General features: G+C 33.7%; 1 protein-coding gene across 2 annotated transcripts in view; it reads right to left on the bottom strand.

Moving 5' to 3' along the window:
• The window catches only part of KLHL1 (kelch like family member 1), a 220507-nt gene that overhangs the window by 55786 nt on the left and 147708 nt on the right, over nt 1-17013 (bottom strand). For both annotated transcript variants that reach the window (XM_416994.7, XM_040654991.2), the window contains exon 6: nt 138-324. In XM_416994.7, the coding sequence (XP_416994.2) occupies nt 138-324 (187 nt within the window). The remainder of the gene's footprint in view (nt 1-137; nt 325-17013) is intronic.

Raw genomic sequence — 17013 nt, 5'->3', positions numbered from 1 at the left:
TCAACATATGAGATTCTAGTTTTTATTGTTGTTGTTTGTTTGTTTGCTTTTATTTTCTCCCCAACAAAACAGAAATGAAACAGAATTTCTATAAAAATAAAAGTAAGGCAAATAAGGTAACAAATATCCTTTAATACCTTTGTTGTTATCCATTCCTCCAACAGCATAAAGTGTCCCAACTGTAGATTTTCTAGGTTTAGTTCTTGGACTTTGCATGAGAGTTCTTCTCTCTGGTAAAAGGTGATATTTCATGGCTTCCAGAATAAGTTTCTGGCATTCTAGGTCATCCTTAAAAAGTGCATGGTTTTCTAGGTCAGCCAAGATCTGTGAATGACAAGATAATTAATCAAAAATGCCTAGATCACAAAACTGATGTAATACATTTATCATTTTAGTATAAAACATAGTTTTTTGTGGGATTTTTTATTTCATTTATTTATCTTTTTTGAAGGACGTGAACAGAGAAAATAAATATTTAACTGAGGTTATTCTACCATCCCTTAAGACTGCAATCTCTCTCTTACTGAAAACACTGAAGAAAATAAAATATTCTCTTGTACGCTGTACAGGAGCTGTAGGTTCCCAACATGACACTGAAAATATGAGAAGGCATCTCTCTGTAATCATCCTGAACATGCAGTTACACAACATTCCCATATAACAACATTATGCAGTACCTTGTAATACATCCTTTACTTTCAACAATATAATAATAATAATAAAAAACACCTACAAACACAGAAACATAACTTTATTGTGCAAGTTTTTAATTTATTGATTTCCTGCATTACTGGCAAAATTAAGGATTAATAATCTAGATGATGGAACAGACCATCTTGAGGGAAATCAAACAGCATGTGTGGGACAAGTGGGAGATCAGGCCTAGACAGCATGAATACTCCTACAGTATTCTCCCAGAGAAGCTGGCAGCCCATGGCTTGGATACTGTAAGGCATCCAGAATTGGATCAAATTCTCAATGACCATATTTAAGCAATTGAATTCTACTTCTAGATGATGATCCCTATAATCTGCTGTTTATAACAAATTAAAGCAGGTTTGAATTGCATATGGCACCACACCTGTACAGTCTGGAAGATCTTGTACGACGTTTGTTTAGGAGTCCCAATTGTTTTTTGAGAGGCAGCTGATGGCTGAAAAGCAGCAGTATTTAGTCCCCTCCACAAATATACAAACATATGCAAATTACAATGTCATTAACAAAACACAGGCTGCTAGATTTATTTTAAGGACTGTCAGCTACTTCATCTGGACTTCAATTGCTGATGAATAAAGTGTGAATTTCCTTTATCTGTCTGTCAGCTTTTGGCAGGTAATATGTTCTATGATACCTAAAACATTACTAGCTGGTACATGTAAACAGCAGAATGCTGCTGCCAATTTTAGGTGCCAATCATGAACTGAACTTCAGCTACAAAGAAAGGCATTACACACTGCACTATCTCAGCTGGTACTCCAGAACTCTTATTTTACATAGATGATGACCCAACAGACAGTAGACTTAGTTATAAAAACAAGGAAATAACAACAGTAATATAGCCTATTATTTTTTCTCCTACTGCAGCCATTAATCAAAGTCTAAGGAGCATGCCATAAGACTATTTTCATATGTATAGTAATTCCCCTTAATATTCCCCCCAGTGTCCAACTTTCAGATGACAGACCTCCTGAGATGAATATTTTCAATTTTTTTCTAGACTGAGGAATCTTAGCTTAGGTAGTCATTGGTGATATGAAAGAAAATTCATATATGTTATCATCCTTGTTGGCTGTATCTGAACCTTTCAGTTTTGTGTGATATTTACTGTGAAGGGAGCAGAAATGCCCACAGTTTGCAAAACACTGGTACAACATGATCTTCTTATACTGATAATGATATTCTCTGCCTTGTTAACTTGTTCCTTCCTACTAGTAAATCAAACATTCAGTTTTGCCTTTTTGACAACTACAGAGCTCCAAGGTGACTTTTTAAAAAATTTATATATGATAGACACTGATTTTCACTCCTAAATGGAAGTGAACAACTCAGAACCTACGACTATTCAGAGAGTTTTTTTTGTTTGTTTGCTTGTTATTGCTTGTCCCTCAGTTGCATTATGTTGGATTTTTCTACATGAAAATTGTAGTAGAAATGCAGTTATTAGGAATTCCATGTGAGTTAAATGATACCCACATCTTGCACGTTGCAAGTTAGAATGTCTACTTTTCACTCTAGTAATAATCATGGACTTTTTAGAGTAAAGGAGTCATTAGTCCTTTCTCACAAATCTCTAACTTGTATTACTGTAGCCCATGGGAAGTCACTATAAGTTCATTTTTCTGTTATTAAACTGCAGAGCAAATTCTCTAAGTTCAGGAGACTCTGCATTGCAATGCAAGATCAGGAATTTTATTGTATTTTAGTTCTAATTCAAATTCCACATATTTTAGCCAAAGAAATCAGACGATTTTCTTAATTGAATCTACCTACAGTTCTGCTTATCTGGTACCAGATACCATAATTTGAACCTGTGAAAAACAGGTGTAGAATTAAAAATAGTCAGGAAAAGAAGAAAGTAGCTGGAGACATACAAAGACACAAAGAGCTGGGTTCAGAGAGAAGGAACTAAGACTAAAAATGTAAGAATTCAGTATAAGAAAGCCAGCAATACACACAAAGCCAGCAATACACATACAAAACTGAAAAGCTGCAGAAGGAACAGGTAATACAAAGGAAAACATGAAATTCATGAGTTTTTGCAAGGGCTGCATAAATAATAAACTTACTCTATATTAAATGTAGTAACACTAATTTTCATGTGTTTTTCTTATTAGGATGTTAAAGTATACACTATAGTGGATACATGCTAAATGGTGAATATATAATTAAGGTTAAAAAATCATCAACTATATATATATATATTTGTCACTAAACCTACAGACTGAACCGAATGATCTTGTTTTATGACTTCACATCCAGGAAAGCTAAATAAATGAAAATTGGAAAGCAAAAACAGCTGTGTTTCTTGATGATAGGTTAATAGTGTTTTATAAATGCATGTAGGTAATGCATAAATCACAAACTCCCATAGGCATGAAACTAAAAATATATGTATGGAAACAGAAAAGAGGGAAGACACATACATGAAAATGTATGTATCAATATATTTTTGAGAACTTAAAGTATCTTTCATTATCTATGACCACAGACATTCAGTAAGATATCACATACACAAATATCACATAGAAAAAGTACCTATATTGAAAGTTTATTCCTGAGAACCCTTTGCATGTGTCTAGATTTCAGATAAGAAAAAATATCCTTTTGGAAAAAAAAAAAAAAAAAAAAAAATCACTAAATAAATACTAATACTATAGTCAGCTTTAAACAATGCATGCATATATCTATAAGATGAGTGGATAGACGTTTCAAGGTGCTGGGTTGTCCTCTTTCTTATTAAAATAATACAAGGCATAGGTGGAGAAGAAATAGATATATGCAGAAAACAGAAGACATTTTTGTTCCTTGAGGGCAGCATATTTAAATAGGGCCACTGTAGGAGACGGAAGTTAACAGCTTGATATAAATGCTTGCGAAGAAATTGTATATGAAAACATTCCTAAATTTTATTTTCTTTTTCCACAGGAAAATGACCATATCCCACATTCTGCTGCTTTTGATAAAAATGGCAGTCATTAAAATTTTATCAGGAACTGCATTAAAATGTGTACCAGTCTGACATATTTCTTGAACTTGTATTGTAACTGAACATATACTGTGTTTGCATTTAACCTCATTAGTTTAAGCATCAATTTTTTATTCTCTTCCCTCACAGCTGCTGAATGTTTTCATGTTGACTGTGATGGATTTAGATAAAATACAGTTTATATATTTATGCAGTGCTGTATATTTTTACATTTAATATTTTTGATCTATGGTCAGTATAAAAATAGTAATCACTGGATTTTTTACTGTATTTCTTAATCTGAGTTAAGCTACAAGAAAATTGATTCTATAATTACACTTTTTAATTTTTGAGATAATTTAATTTTCTCACTATGTTGAAAAATCAATTCTCACAAAGGTGTTTTAGACATTATATATATATATATACATATATATATAACTGGTATGGTGCTGTGTTTTGGTTTAGGATGAAAAGAATGTTCCAGTGTTTTAGCTGCTGCTGAGCAGTGCTTATGCAGCCTCAAGGACTTTTCTGCTTCTCCTGCCCTGCCAGTGAGGAGGATGGGAGTGTACAAGAAAGTTGAAGGGGGTAGACCCAGGACAGCTGACCCAGATTGACCAAAGGGATATTCAATTCCATAAGATATCATGCTCAAGAAAATAACACTGGGGAAAGGAAGGGGGAAGGGGGATGTTTTGTATGATGGTATTTGTCTTCCCAATAAACTGTTATGTGTCATGAGCTCTGCTTTCCTGGAACACCTGCCTGCTGATGGGACATACTGAATGAATTACTTCTTTTGCTTTGCCAGCATGTGCAGCTTTTCCATTACCTAGTACCTTGCACTGTAAGCTTTCTGACACTTCCCTCCATCCCACTGAGAGGGGTGTATGCAAAGGGCTTTGTAGGGCTGAGCTCTCTACCGGGGTTAAACTACGACAGTTATTATGCAGTTCGTGATGCTAATTAAGAATATTAAAGTGTGCTAGTTAACATTGTTAGTAGCTATATTTCATAATACTAATTTACATTTCATAATATTAAGATTCTTAATACATTATTTTTGTGATTCTTTTTCCTTTGAATTCCTCAGCACAGTACTCAGTAGATGAAAGATCAAAGATCTGAAGACAAGTCATGTTCAGAGTTCTAAATAGGATGAAGTCTTCTCTTGCATTATGCTTTAACATGCATGTAGTACTATTCAACCAAATAGTGCATTCTGTCAACATTTACTTTATTAGAATACAGGCACAACAAAGCTAAGAAATCAAATTATTAATTTCCCCAGAACAAATTTGAGATAATTACCCAAACCTATACTTTTTTAATGCTTAAGGGAATTAATGCCACTGACAACATTTTTTGACGTTTTTTTTTAATGGCAAGTCTATTATATTAGTTAAGATGAAAGATCAACAATTGTATTTGGTGACTTCCTGACAGACAGCTATTTCTATAGTTTGCCATCTCAATCTGTGCTCAGGCTCTTAAAATAAATATTTATCTCTATGAGATCTTCCAACCAAATTACAGGTGTTTCACAGGAGTGATAATCAGTTGATGCTGTTCGGTCACTGAGGTCTCATGCACCAGACACAAACAAAGGCTGTGCCTCCTTTGCTTTCTTATATGAAATTCATTCTAGAAATGATAAGCCATTTCTAACTAAAACGTCAAAAAACAGACAGAAACCTGTGTTTATTTGCCTCAAAATAAAATTACATTTTAAAAAAAGCTTTTGCTCAATTCATAACATTATAAAAATAATTTTTGTTAAAAATAAAGATAGGTCTTGTTATGATGCAATAAAATATCTTATACTCTCTTTTCAACAGTGCAGATATGAGAAAACCAATTTTCAGAAAAATTCTCATTCCTTCCCTCCTACGCACTTACTGTACTGCTTTGGCTAATTTGTGATAATCACCGGATTTCTGAGTGAAATCCTGTGAATTAAAAAAAATAAAAAAAAAATACTTGAAATTAAAGCTACCGCTTAGAGAAAATAAATAAGTCCTATAAAGCCTACTGGTTTATCTTGTCTCTTTCAATATTTTTCTGTGTTTTTCTACTCCATAGTTATCTTTCCTTATTACAACAAAATAATCAATATATTGTTATGTAATCAGGATGCGCATGATCAGCAAATTCTATTAATAAAAATGTTTCCCTGGAAACCATACTATGTTGAGCTTACTATTTCACAGCTATGACATTCCTTATTAAGAGGGAATTATATCTAATATCAAGTGAAGATATCTGGTTTTACTAACACACTGAAATTCACAGCGCTATTGTTTCTTACAAGAACCACATTGGTGATACTCCAGCAGCGTTAAATTACAATGCTTTGGAACACTGCTAGAATTTTTCAGTGTCATTGTTTTACTGGTTTTACTGACATTTGGTTACTGGTAATCCACATCATAACATCATGTAGTGCACTGGGAGTTAAAGCGTTAATGCTCCAGTTCTGGGTACCTGTCCAGAAGAGAAGAAGAACTACATATGCCAGGGGGCTTTGCAGTCAGAGAGTAGATACAACCTCTGGCTAAGTCACCTGATGTCCCTTTTTTCCCTCAGTTCTCCTCCCTGTTGCTCATCCTGACCACACACATTGCCTCAGCACTACTGTAAGGCCTACAGCTTTCAGATACTCTCTCATTATATTTTATTTATTTGCTTCAATTCTAATTATATTGTATTATAGTGTGTTATCTTGCATTCTGATACCATATTTAGTAAATTAATTTGTTTCCCTTCAGATCGTTGCCGCTGTTTTTTTAAATTATTGTGGGGTCCCCTGTCTCCCTTTTCTGGAGGTACAGATTTTGCAAAATCCCTCCACCTCGGTAGTCACGGAACCGGGCCGAACCAGCCCATAAACCTTTGACATTCAGACTGATGGCATTCTGAGAAATTTTAGTAACTTTCACTGCACTTATTTTCCCCAGTTGAAAAAAGAAAAGAAAACAAACAACAACAACAAACCAAAACAACAAAAACTGACAATATGAAGTCCTTTCCCAGCTGTATTTCAAATTTATCTTCAAAACAATGCTAAGAGAGCTGGCTTGCTTCATTTCAGGATATCAAATTCATTTTGAGATCTGGAGTGAAAAGTAGCCAAGTACTTTCAAAATTAAAGGTAAGTCTAATGAGTACAGCAGCAGGAGTTTGGTACAGGTTCAGTGACTGACACTGGGACTGACAGTAGGCACGCTGTGGAACTGCACTTGTACTGCTGTGGGCTTTCCCCTACCTGGCTTGCTGTCACTTTTGGATCCCAGCTTCTTTCCTGGAGAAGAAATTCTACTTCTCCTGCTCCCTGAAAAAACTCCCTTAGCCCATCTTTTATGCCATTGATTTTCAATTATTATCCAGGTGATTTGATTAGTTCCCTTGAATAATATTAAGAGAAAACTCTCATATTATACAGAAATCACCATCTAAGAGAAAGGATGGGTCCTAACCTCTTCCATTGAACCTCTGATATCTAGAATGAAATTCTGCAGCTACTAGGGAAAATGGAGATGCCATCCACCTGGGAAAGGGATATTCACTGTCCCTTCCCCTGTGTGCCACTCTTGGAAGAGTCTACAAGGCTATGGAGAGGAACATGAAGAGAATACAAATCTGTCCCACCTTAAGGGTGAAATGCCTGTAAACTGTCATAACTGCAGATTTCAACTTAATTAGAATTAATTAAACTTAAAATCAACTTTATTAAATTTAAAATCCCGATTAAAACTGTATCTTTTACCTCTTTTCAGAAATGTCAGTTAGGCAGTTTATGCTCCACTGTAAGCATGAAATAATTAAGTTCCATATAAAATACTACTGTCTTTTTTTATAAAAGGAAACATCTCTGAGCTACTTCTGTTCAATACGTAATTTCAGGTTATAAAGACTAATTTTTAATAATGTTTAAGCTTCTTATTCTTTAGAAACTTTTGAACATATCAGATGAACAAAACAGTGAATTAATTACTTGCATTTGTTTGATTCATCTTAATAGTTTGAAGAAATGCTCAGTTTTCCTAAAATTTACGCACACTTCCTTGACTCATCTGAACATTGGTTCCGCACCAGGCAATTGATTAGCAGTTTTCATTTCATTTTTAATATAGGCTAGTTGATCTTGGAGATAGGATGTTTCTGAATAGTTTTGCTATTTCTTTTTCCAAGAACAGCCTGATGTCAACCTTAATTATTTCCAGTTAAATTTGATCTTACAGCTAGAAACAATAGTACACTGAGCTAATATTATTAACAGCATACTGAATAGATCTATTTCTGTATGAATACCTTTGGTCATGCTTCATTTAATTTGGAATTCTGCCTGAATGAATACATCCATGTCTTCTCTGCGAATTCAAATGATGGATAATATGAACAAGATCTTTGACTTAGTCTACAATTACTGAATAGCTATCATCCATAGTTAAAAACTTAAATAAAATTGATGGTAAATAATTTGAATGTTAATCTCCTTAAGAAGGTTTAAATCAGTGAAAACAGGCAGGTTTCAAATCTATTGTGACTCTATATTATTATAAATCTTCTTAAAAATTAGATATTCAATAATGAATGCTACTTTTCTTGATCTAATATTGTTTTTTTTTTTCCATAAACCACTTAAACTAATTTTCTGCATCAGAAGTAATGGTAGTCTGAGTTTACGTTTTAATAAAAGTCAAATAAAATTAAGAAATAAAATAGCATAAACAAAGGTTTTACCTTTTTCTGGAAGTTTTGATTGCTTTGTTCAAATCAATTTGATTTTCTTTTGCGGAGTCCTAATTTTTAATCTAGACCAACACATTCCAGATGGTTCTCAAATCTTATTATAGTGTTATCCCTAATCACTGTACCTACTTAACCTTGCAATGTATAGTATGAAAACTATACTGAAAATTCAAAAAATGAATATAAAACAAAGGGAGAAAATTCTGACTTAGCACTTACTACTAGAATAGAAAAGTATTTTTATATTATTTTATAGTTATAATTATTTATATGTTACTCTTCACATAGCAGAATTTTTTAAATCATTTATATTTTTCACATTTTTGCTGACTCTTTAGCAGGCATTATAAGGAGATACAATTTAACTCCCTGACATATACCCAATAACAAAAGTCAACATATAAACATTCTTTGTAGGGCTCAAAAAGATCCCTGAATGAGCATTTGGTGACCAATCAGATTGTTTTTTTTACTATGTCTTACTCAAAATCTGAAAACAGTGTTTATCTTAAATAATACTATATTTACAACAAAAAAGAAAAACAATTAATGATGGAAAAGAAAATAGCTTACAAGTTAATTTGTCTTTCAGACTGAAGTCATCAAAATCAAAGACTCCTTACATATCATGTGATATTTTGCTTTTGTTTTTGTCTTACGCTTTGTAGATTGATTTTTGTTTCATTTCCTACAGAAAACTACAGCCTGATTTCTTGCCTCCAGTATTTCAACTGAAAATTTGCTTTTTTTTAGTCATTTCTGCTTAAACTTAAACACTCTTATTGCATTGTTCTAGCATGAAAGTGCTTGCATGCTTGAAAAATGGTATGAACACATATCAGAACCAAGATTTTTCCTTTGCTACAAATTATTTCTAAACTAGGTTTTCTTCATTCAGAACTTGATTTGCAGTTAGATTTTTACTAATACAGACTGAAACAGAAACTCTCCCTCATTCTATCTTTTAAGTTAAAAAAAAAACAAAAACAAAAAGTTGTTATCTCTTCTGGACTCCTAAATGTAGAGGTCGCTAGCTTACAAACTGATCATATATGCAGCTAAAGTTTAAAGTTCATCTTAAATCCCATTTTATCCAACTGAACTTTAGTAGTATTACTTCAAGACCTTTCTCTTTTTCAAGAATTTGAATAAATTGAGCTAAATCCTACAGAGTCAGCTGCTTTACTAATTTGACTGTTGTCTGTTTGTTTGTTTTTTTAAAAACGGGCATTGAATTGAAATTTTAAAGCAAGCTTATACTTATCCTTTTGTTGTTGTTGTAACAGTTTTTAGAGTAACTATTTTTTGAAGGAAAACAAGAAAAATATTTGGAGTTATTATTATCTGTAATTTAGCATGTTTCATTTTGTTTTGTCTTTGACAATTTTCTTTAAGCTCATTGAACATTCTGGATGTTATTGGAATTCTTTCCTTCTTACTCATGTTTAGTTACTGATTTAAGTAAACCAGGTTTTGGCCAGAGATTATTTCTAAGCATTTTTCTGTAGTAGTACAAATATTCAGTAAACAACATTAGCAATTTGTGTTGCTTGTGTACTAAACTATTCATAATGTGTTCAGTATTCAATAGTAGTAAGAAATCCCTCATGTTTATTTGTTTTCTCAGAGGGGTTATTTTACTGTACACTTGAGGATTTTAAGAAAGTCTAACGCAGATCACTCTTGAAATGTATTTCTAACCATTTCTATTGCAAGTAATCTACTTGTAGTCTACTGCCTAGACACAGCACACATTCATCGGTCTGTAAGTTTATGATTTGTATTGGTATGCAAGTGATAATATATTGCAAAGACATCAGTTGCATAGCGATAATAGTGAATGCTATTGGACTGAATTTGGAAAGAAACCTGATTTTGTTTTATCTCTAACAACTAAACTCTAACACCTACTAAGCTGGTATTTTTGGTGACTAACTCCCTGTAAATATGTTCAGTGTTTAACTAACTGTTACTTCCAACCTCTTTCCCACACATTTAAAAATAATTTCATATTCAGAAGAAAGTCTAAGCTGTCTTTCTACCATACAATTGCAATCACGCGTCCTTCCTGTCCCCCACCAACTTCATAACTGAAGTTTGTTTTTCTTAAACTAAGATTGTGTTACCAAAATGAATATATTAGATAAACAAACAATCACATACACATTCTCTGTGGCTTTGCATATCATATACAAATGAAGAAACTTATTATTTTCTTCCATCTCTTAAATGAACTGAGTAATGGGATTGGAATATTCATTGCTAGCGTTTGTGATAAGTAATTAAAATATGGTGTTAAAACTACTTTCTCAACATTAACACTTCCTCAATGCTTATGATTTAATGAGCCCATTTATTGAAATCTTCATATTAGTTTGTGTAAGTGGTTCCTTGTTATCTCTTAACACACTGTTCAAACTTTACTTTTATCTTCATTCTTAAATGTGTTCACAGCTTTTGGTACACACACTGCCTTTTAATAGACTAAATGGCACAACTGAGTATGTCTTTGAAAAGGACACTAATTTGAACAATTTACATATCAACCTGATTTGTTACTTATTCGTATGCTATTCAGTTTAGGAAAACATTGACTGTTTTGGTTTCTTTTTCCCGTGAATGATAATACATCTGCCTTTAATTACGTCTTTTGACAGTGATTTTATAAATCTACATATTTCATTGCAGTAGCTGAAATATGGAGTGCAAAACCTAAAATGCAATGTTTCTCTACACTTAATTGTATAGATCCCAGAACACACATTTGATCTCATGTTGCTAGAGCACTCTTTGTAGTAAATAAGGAGAAAAAATCTTTATGTCATGATATATCTATTAAAGTAAATACCTACCTCAGGTATTTGACATCTAATTTCCATACCTACCGTTCTATGAAATGAATCTGTTCTAGAATATCTTATGGTTTTTTTTTGTTTTTTTTGTTTTCCCCCCTCTATTCTTCTGGGGAAAAAATACAAAAAACGTACGTACAATCATAATTCTCAGACTCATACATATTTTATAATTCTGTTAAAATACAACATAAGAAACAGGAAAAGTTATAGAGGTCACAGTGTGTTTCTAAGGAAGGCAATCAAATAGTCAAAGAAATCACATTAAAAAAAAGAGGAAGAAAATATGGAAAGTAGCAGCAGCAAAATGCTGGACTATGGCAAATTATTCTCTCTTCACCTGTGGTTCACAGGTTGATGTTTTTATTTGAAGCTCTTCTGAACCAATTTCCCTTTCCTTTTTTTGTCTCAAAGTGAAAAATGGAATAGAAAATTAGATAAAAGCATGACAGATGCCAACAAATGCCATTCAGTCAATAATAGGTAATAAATAGGTGTTTTGTTTGTTTGTTTGTTTGTTTGTTGTTTTTAACTGTGGTTATCTGTAAACTGCAAGTTAACTTTAGTCTACCATAAAGGATATCATTTCAAAAAAAGTACAAAGAAACAGTGCATAAAAGAATTATCTTTTCCCTAAATAGTGTTTCCTTTTCCAAACAGGTTCTTCAAGCCATACCAACAGGCAAAAAGGGTGGAGAAGAAAATCTCACATAAAAATGGAATTGTATACAACTTAAGCACCTTTTCTATACAATATATTTCAAAATTAAATGTCACAAATGCTTAATATGAACAATTATTCAAGTACAAGTATGTAGCTAATCGCTGAAATGTTGGTGGCTCAGAAGAGCAAGACTCTCTTGCAAGTTTTCTAACGTGTTTCTCTATTACACAAATTCAATCTAATGGAGGCAAACGTGTGCAGGAAACAGCACTACTATGCAAAAAACAATGACTCTAGTGAAAGGTCCATCCCTTAGACTTCTCATTACGCTTCCTCCAGTAAGACCACTAAAGATATCCTACTACGGCATTCCAAGCATTTGCAATCCCTTTTCTCCTCCTTCTGTACTTGTAAGTGATGATTTTCAACTGACATCAAGAATAATATACATTTCTCCTTTTGAAACTACTAGCTGTTACCTATTGTTGAAAATAATGACTGATTTTTTATTTTATTGCTTTCAAAGAATTAAGTCTGCACAATCCTTAAAGATATGATCTACAACACCAGCTAACTGCAGAAATTGACTTATGGAGGAATAGTTTAGTTAGATGTTAGAGTGCACTCTCACTACTGCCCTGATAAGCTAGCCATTCTAAAACTAGCTTAGGTACCTCTATGCTAATTCACAGAAATCATTCCTGATATAGATGCTTTGGCACAGTATACCCTCAGCAAGTTTGTTGATGATACAAAACTGGGGAAGTGGATGACACACCAAAGGTCAATGTTGACATTCAGAGATAGTGACCAGCTGAAAACATGGCCTGACAGGAGTCTCATAAACTTCTCCTGCAGAAGCTGGCAGTCTGTGGCTTGGACAGGTCCACTCTTAGCTGGGTAAGGAACTGGCTAGAGGGCCAGGCCCAGAGAGTGGTGGTGAATGGAGTTAAATCCAGCTGGCGACTGGTCACGAGTGGTGTTCCCCAGGGGTCAGTGCTAGGGCCTGTTCTCTTCAATATCTTTATTGATGACCTGGATGAGGGCATTGAGTGCACTCTCAGTAAGTTTGCAGATGACACCAAGTTGGCTGGAAGTGTCAATCTGCCTGGGGGTAGCGAAGCCCTACAGAGGGATCTGGATAGGATGGATAGCTGGGCTGAAGCCAGTGGGATGGGATTCAACTAGACCAAATGCCAGGTCCTGCACTTTGGCCACAATAACCCCAGGCAATGCTACAGGCTTGGGGCAGAGTGGCTGGAAGACTGTGTAGAGGAAATGGACCTGGGGGTGTTGATTGATGACAGACTGAACATGAGCCAGCAGTGTGCCCAGGTGGCCAAGAAGGCCAATGGCATCCTGGCTTGTATCAGAAATAGTATGGCCAGCAGGAACAGGAAAGTAATTGTCCCCCTGTACTCAGCACTGGTGAGGCCGCACCTCGAGTACTGTGTCCAGTTTTGGGTCCCTCACTACAAGAAGGATGTTGAGTTGCTTCATGATATGCAGAGATGGTCAACAGAGCTGGTGAAGTGACTCGATAACAAGGCTTGAAGTCTGCAGAAACCTTTTTTTTTTTTTTTTTTTTTTTTTTTTTTTTTTTTTGTGACAGAACTCTTTCCAATTTTTTTGATGCTCTCATTAGGACCAAATAGAGCCTGTCACATTGTAAACTCCAGAAAATCATTTAAAAATACAGTGCTACTGGATTTTTGCTGCTATTGCTATTCTTGAGCAAAATAAATTACTATAGAGTAAAACAACAGTGTTCATTATATACAGCATGGGTTGAATAGCACTGTAATCATTACATGCATGCTCCTAGATGAAAATAGAGGAAAGTCTAAATGTTTAAATAAATATTTTAAAATGTACTCAAAAATGAGATTTCAAGAAGTAGTCACAAATTTGCAGCTCCTTTAGAAACATAAAATATACTGATGGACTTTAAAAAGGACTTAGCTCCCATTCATTTTCTCTAAAAATTACTACACAGATGGGTGTTAAGTACTTTGGCAAGTCTTGGCAGATTAAGTAGATGCCTAAATTGACAGTGAATCTTTGCTGGAAGCTGTGCCTGCTTTTCATTGCTGAGATCCATGAAATCTATTCTAATGCAGTCTACTTGTACAATAAAATGGAAAAAAAAAAAAAAAAAACTCTGTAAATCTGACTCTAAACTGGAAAATGGCATGAGGTACATCATTGTTATTTGATTCACTGCTCTTGCACTTTCACTTACAGGTTTCATTGAACATATTAGTATTTTCAAATGTGAATCATAATATCCTAGTATCCAAATTAGTTAAAATTTATCAAAATAAAATATAAAAATGTTTCCAAAGAAGATGACTACATATACATGCACAAATGAGATCCCTTGGGATCTTGTACTCTTTTAAAAAAGTTATCTTTACTACAGAATATCAAGATCTATAAAAAAAAAAAAAAAAAAAAACAGAGAAATTAGAATGTTATCCGTGTACTGAGTGTTATAAACTAATTGACAGTCTCTCCTACAGTCCTAAGCTAATAGAGGAATATGGAGATTGTCTATGCAGCTTGTCTGAAACCTCCTCTTTTGTGGACTGAAGTTACTCATTTTTAAATGTAATTAATTTATCTTTTTTTTAAGTTACATAAAAATGACATTAAAATTATTCTCAAACTTTCTCACATTCTCAAGTTTATATTTTCCTGAAAAAAAAGTCAACATTCAAATCCCTATCTCATATGAAGTGTAAATGAATTATTTACTCACAGAAGAAAAAAAAAAAAAAAAAAAAAAAAAAAACACTACTGAGTATTTAGCACCGTTTAAGATGCCACATGGTGTCTAGGAATCCACACATGGCTATTAAATATAGCACTGAATTTATGAAGGAACCTTTCCAGAAAATCTGCAGGGAATCAGGCAGCATGATAACAGCATATCTCAAATTAACACATAAGTTTATTTCTGTGTGATGGGAACCACACTTGGTCTTGATTGCTTACAGTGGGAGGTTAGGATACTAGCTGATCTGGAGAAACCTACTGATATAATTGAATATGAAACTAAGTAATACTTTAAGTCCTTTCAGATAGCAGTTATAATCTCCTGACATCTATTTTACTTAGAAAAGACTGAAATAATTCATAGAATTTTGTAGAGGACAATAGAATATACACTAATAACCAGCATTTACAACAGATCAGTAGGTGAGAACCTCTCTAACAAAATACAAACAAACAAAAAAAACCTGCTGCTAGACTGATGTAAATTTGTGTTAGCTAGACTTGGCAGTGCTAGAGATGTAAAAGGAAACAAACAAACAAAAAAAAAGGTGGAATGATTGATACACACTGATACCCTCCATTTTTGGTAAGTAAAGATTCCTCCAATTTCTTTATCTAGCTCAAAAGGGTTGAAAAGTTTTTAAATACGTGAACTCAGTATACTAGTTAACTGTCTAGACTCAGTATACTGAGTTAACTGTTGTCTGTGCTTTTTATCATGAAACAGAAATACGTTTTTGTCATATGCCAAACGAGCTGTGCAAGGAATTCACAAGTTTGTATCTCAATGTTCAATGTCAATTAAATCAAGCTAAGATTTACAAGGCCTCTACTTGAGTGTAATACGCAAAGTAATATACACTTTTAAAATCATATATCACCAGATGTAGTGTGAGCATCTGAGAGAATTTAAAGGCTTAGCATTTTCTACAGGTTCCCATAAAGTATCTCTACAAGTAAGGACAGAATCACAGATCTACAGAAGGTGGATCAGTTCACTTTCTCCCCCACAGCTTTACAGGATATTTAAGTACTTCACATTAGAAAGTCAGGATTTTTTCTGTCCCAGGACAAGAAATTCAATTTAGAGGCCTACATTTGTTTCACTGGGTCTGAGCCACAGTGTAGTTAATACAGAAAGATTATGCATTATCCTACTGAGGTGATCTGCAAGTCTGTGACAATGGTATTACTTTAAGTGACACAGACATAAAGGCAGTAATATTTATGCTACTTTTTAGCTTCCACAGTTAACCAGTCATCAACAAGCCATTGCAAAAATATCCATTATAAACCCAGTTTGCTGGTGCAGTGTAAGTTATCTTAACTATTTATGCAAGTAAATGCATTTCTCTGCTGAGAACCATTAAAACATATGCTTAACATCCCTATTCTTCACTAGTCATGCTAGTCTAGACATCTACTATCATGTTAATTCCCAACTCTTGTTTGTAAATTCCTCTGACAACCCAATACCATTAGCAATTCCTCTTAATCTTGAGAAAAAAAAAAAAAAAAAAAACATAAAAACAATATTTTGCTCAGTAGAAGCTGCACATATTCTTGGCTCATGTTGGAGCCTTGACATTAACAGGTTTTTTATAATTTGTACAGACACTGAGCAAAAACAATTGAGTTTTTTACATTAGTAAATGCGGTTACATCAGCACTAGCAGAACACATAGAGCTAGGCAGAAGCTCAAACATGCTGCTGAATTGCTGGAGGATGTTTCTAGTTACAGCTTCAGTCAGGGAATGAGAGACACAAGCACAGAAGAAAACATTCTCTCTTGGGAAAGGAACAGAAAGAGATGAGAACTCTGAATTCTGCATTTTTTTTTGATATCCTATTACTCAAGTCTGGCCACATTGCCAGTGTAATTACAGAAGCTTTAGAGTGAAATGAGGTATCATAAAACACAGGCTAAAAATTTAAGCCTTCATTTTAGGAAGATCTCAGGGCAGCCTTTTCAATTTGTTAATAGTCTTTGCAGTCTATGACTTCATCTTTTTTAGTGAATTTAGAAGTAAGGAACACAAATCTGTTTTCTCAAAGGTCTAGTGATTAGTTTTTAATTTTGACCCTACTTCCCTCCAGAGAGCTTTTAGGTTAATTTTCAGTGCAATGAATCTGACAGAATGTTTTATTTGATTTATACTTAAGTGTAAACCACTATGGGAGAAAATTAACTTTGTGGTAATAAGTTTCCACATTGTTCTCAATAATTTCTGTTAAAACTTTGTTATATCTTAACTTCAATCTGGAAATAATTTTTAAA

Source organism: Gallus gallus, chromosome 1, assembly GCF_016699485.2.
Source record: "Gallus gallus isolate bGalGal1 chromosome 1, bGalGal1.mat.broiler.GRCg7b, whole genome shotgun sequence".
NCBI lineage: Eukaryota > Metazoa > Chordata > Aves > Galliformes > Phasianidae > Gallus > Gallus gallus.
Note: the sequence above shows the minus strand (reverse complement) of the source record. Positions and strands in the feature narration are given on the sequence as shown.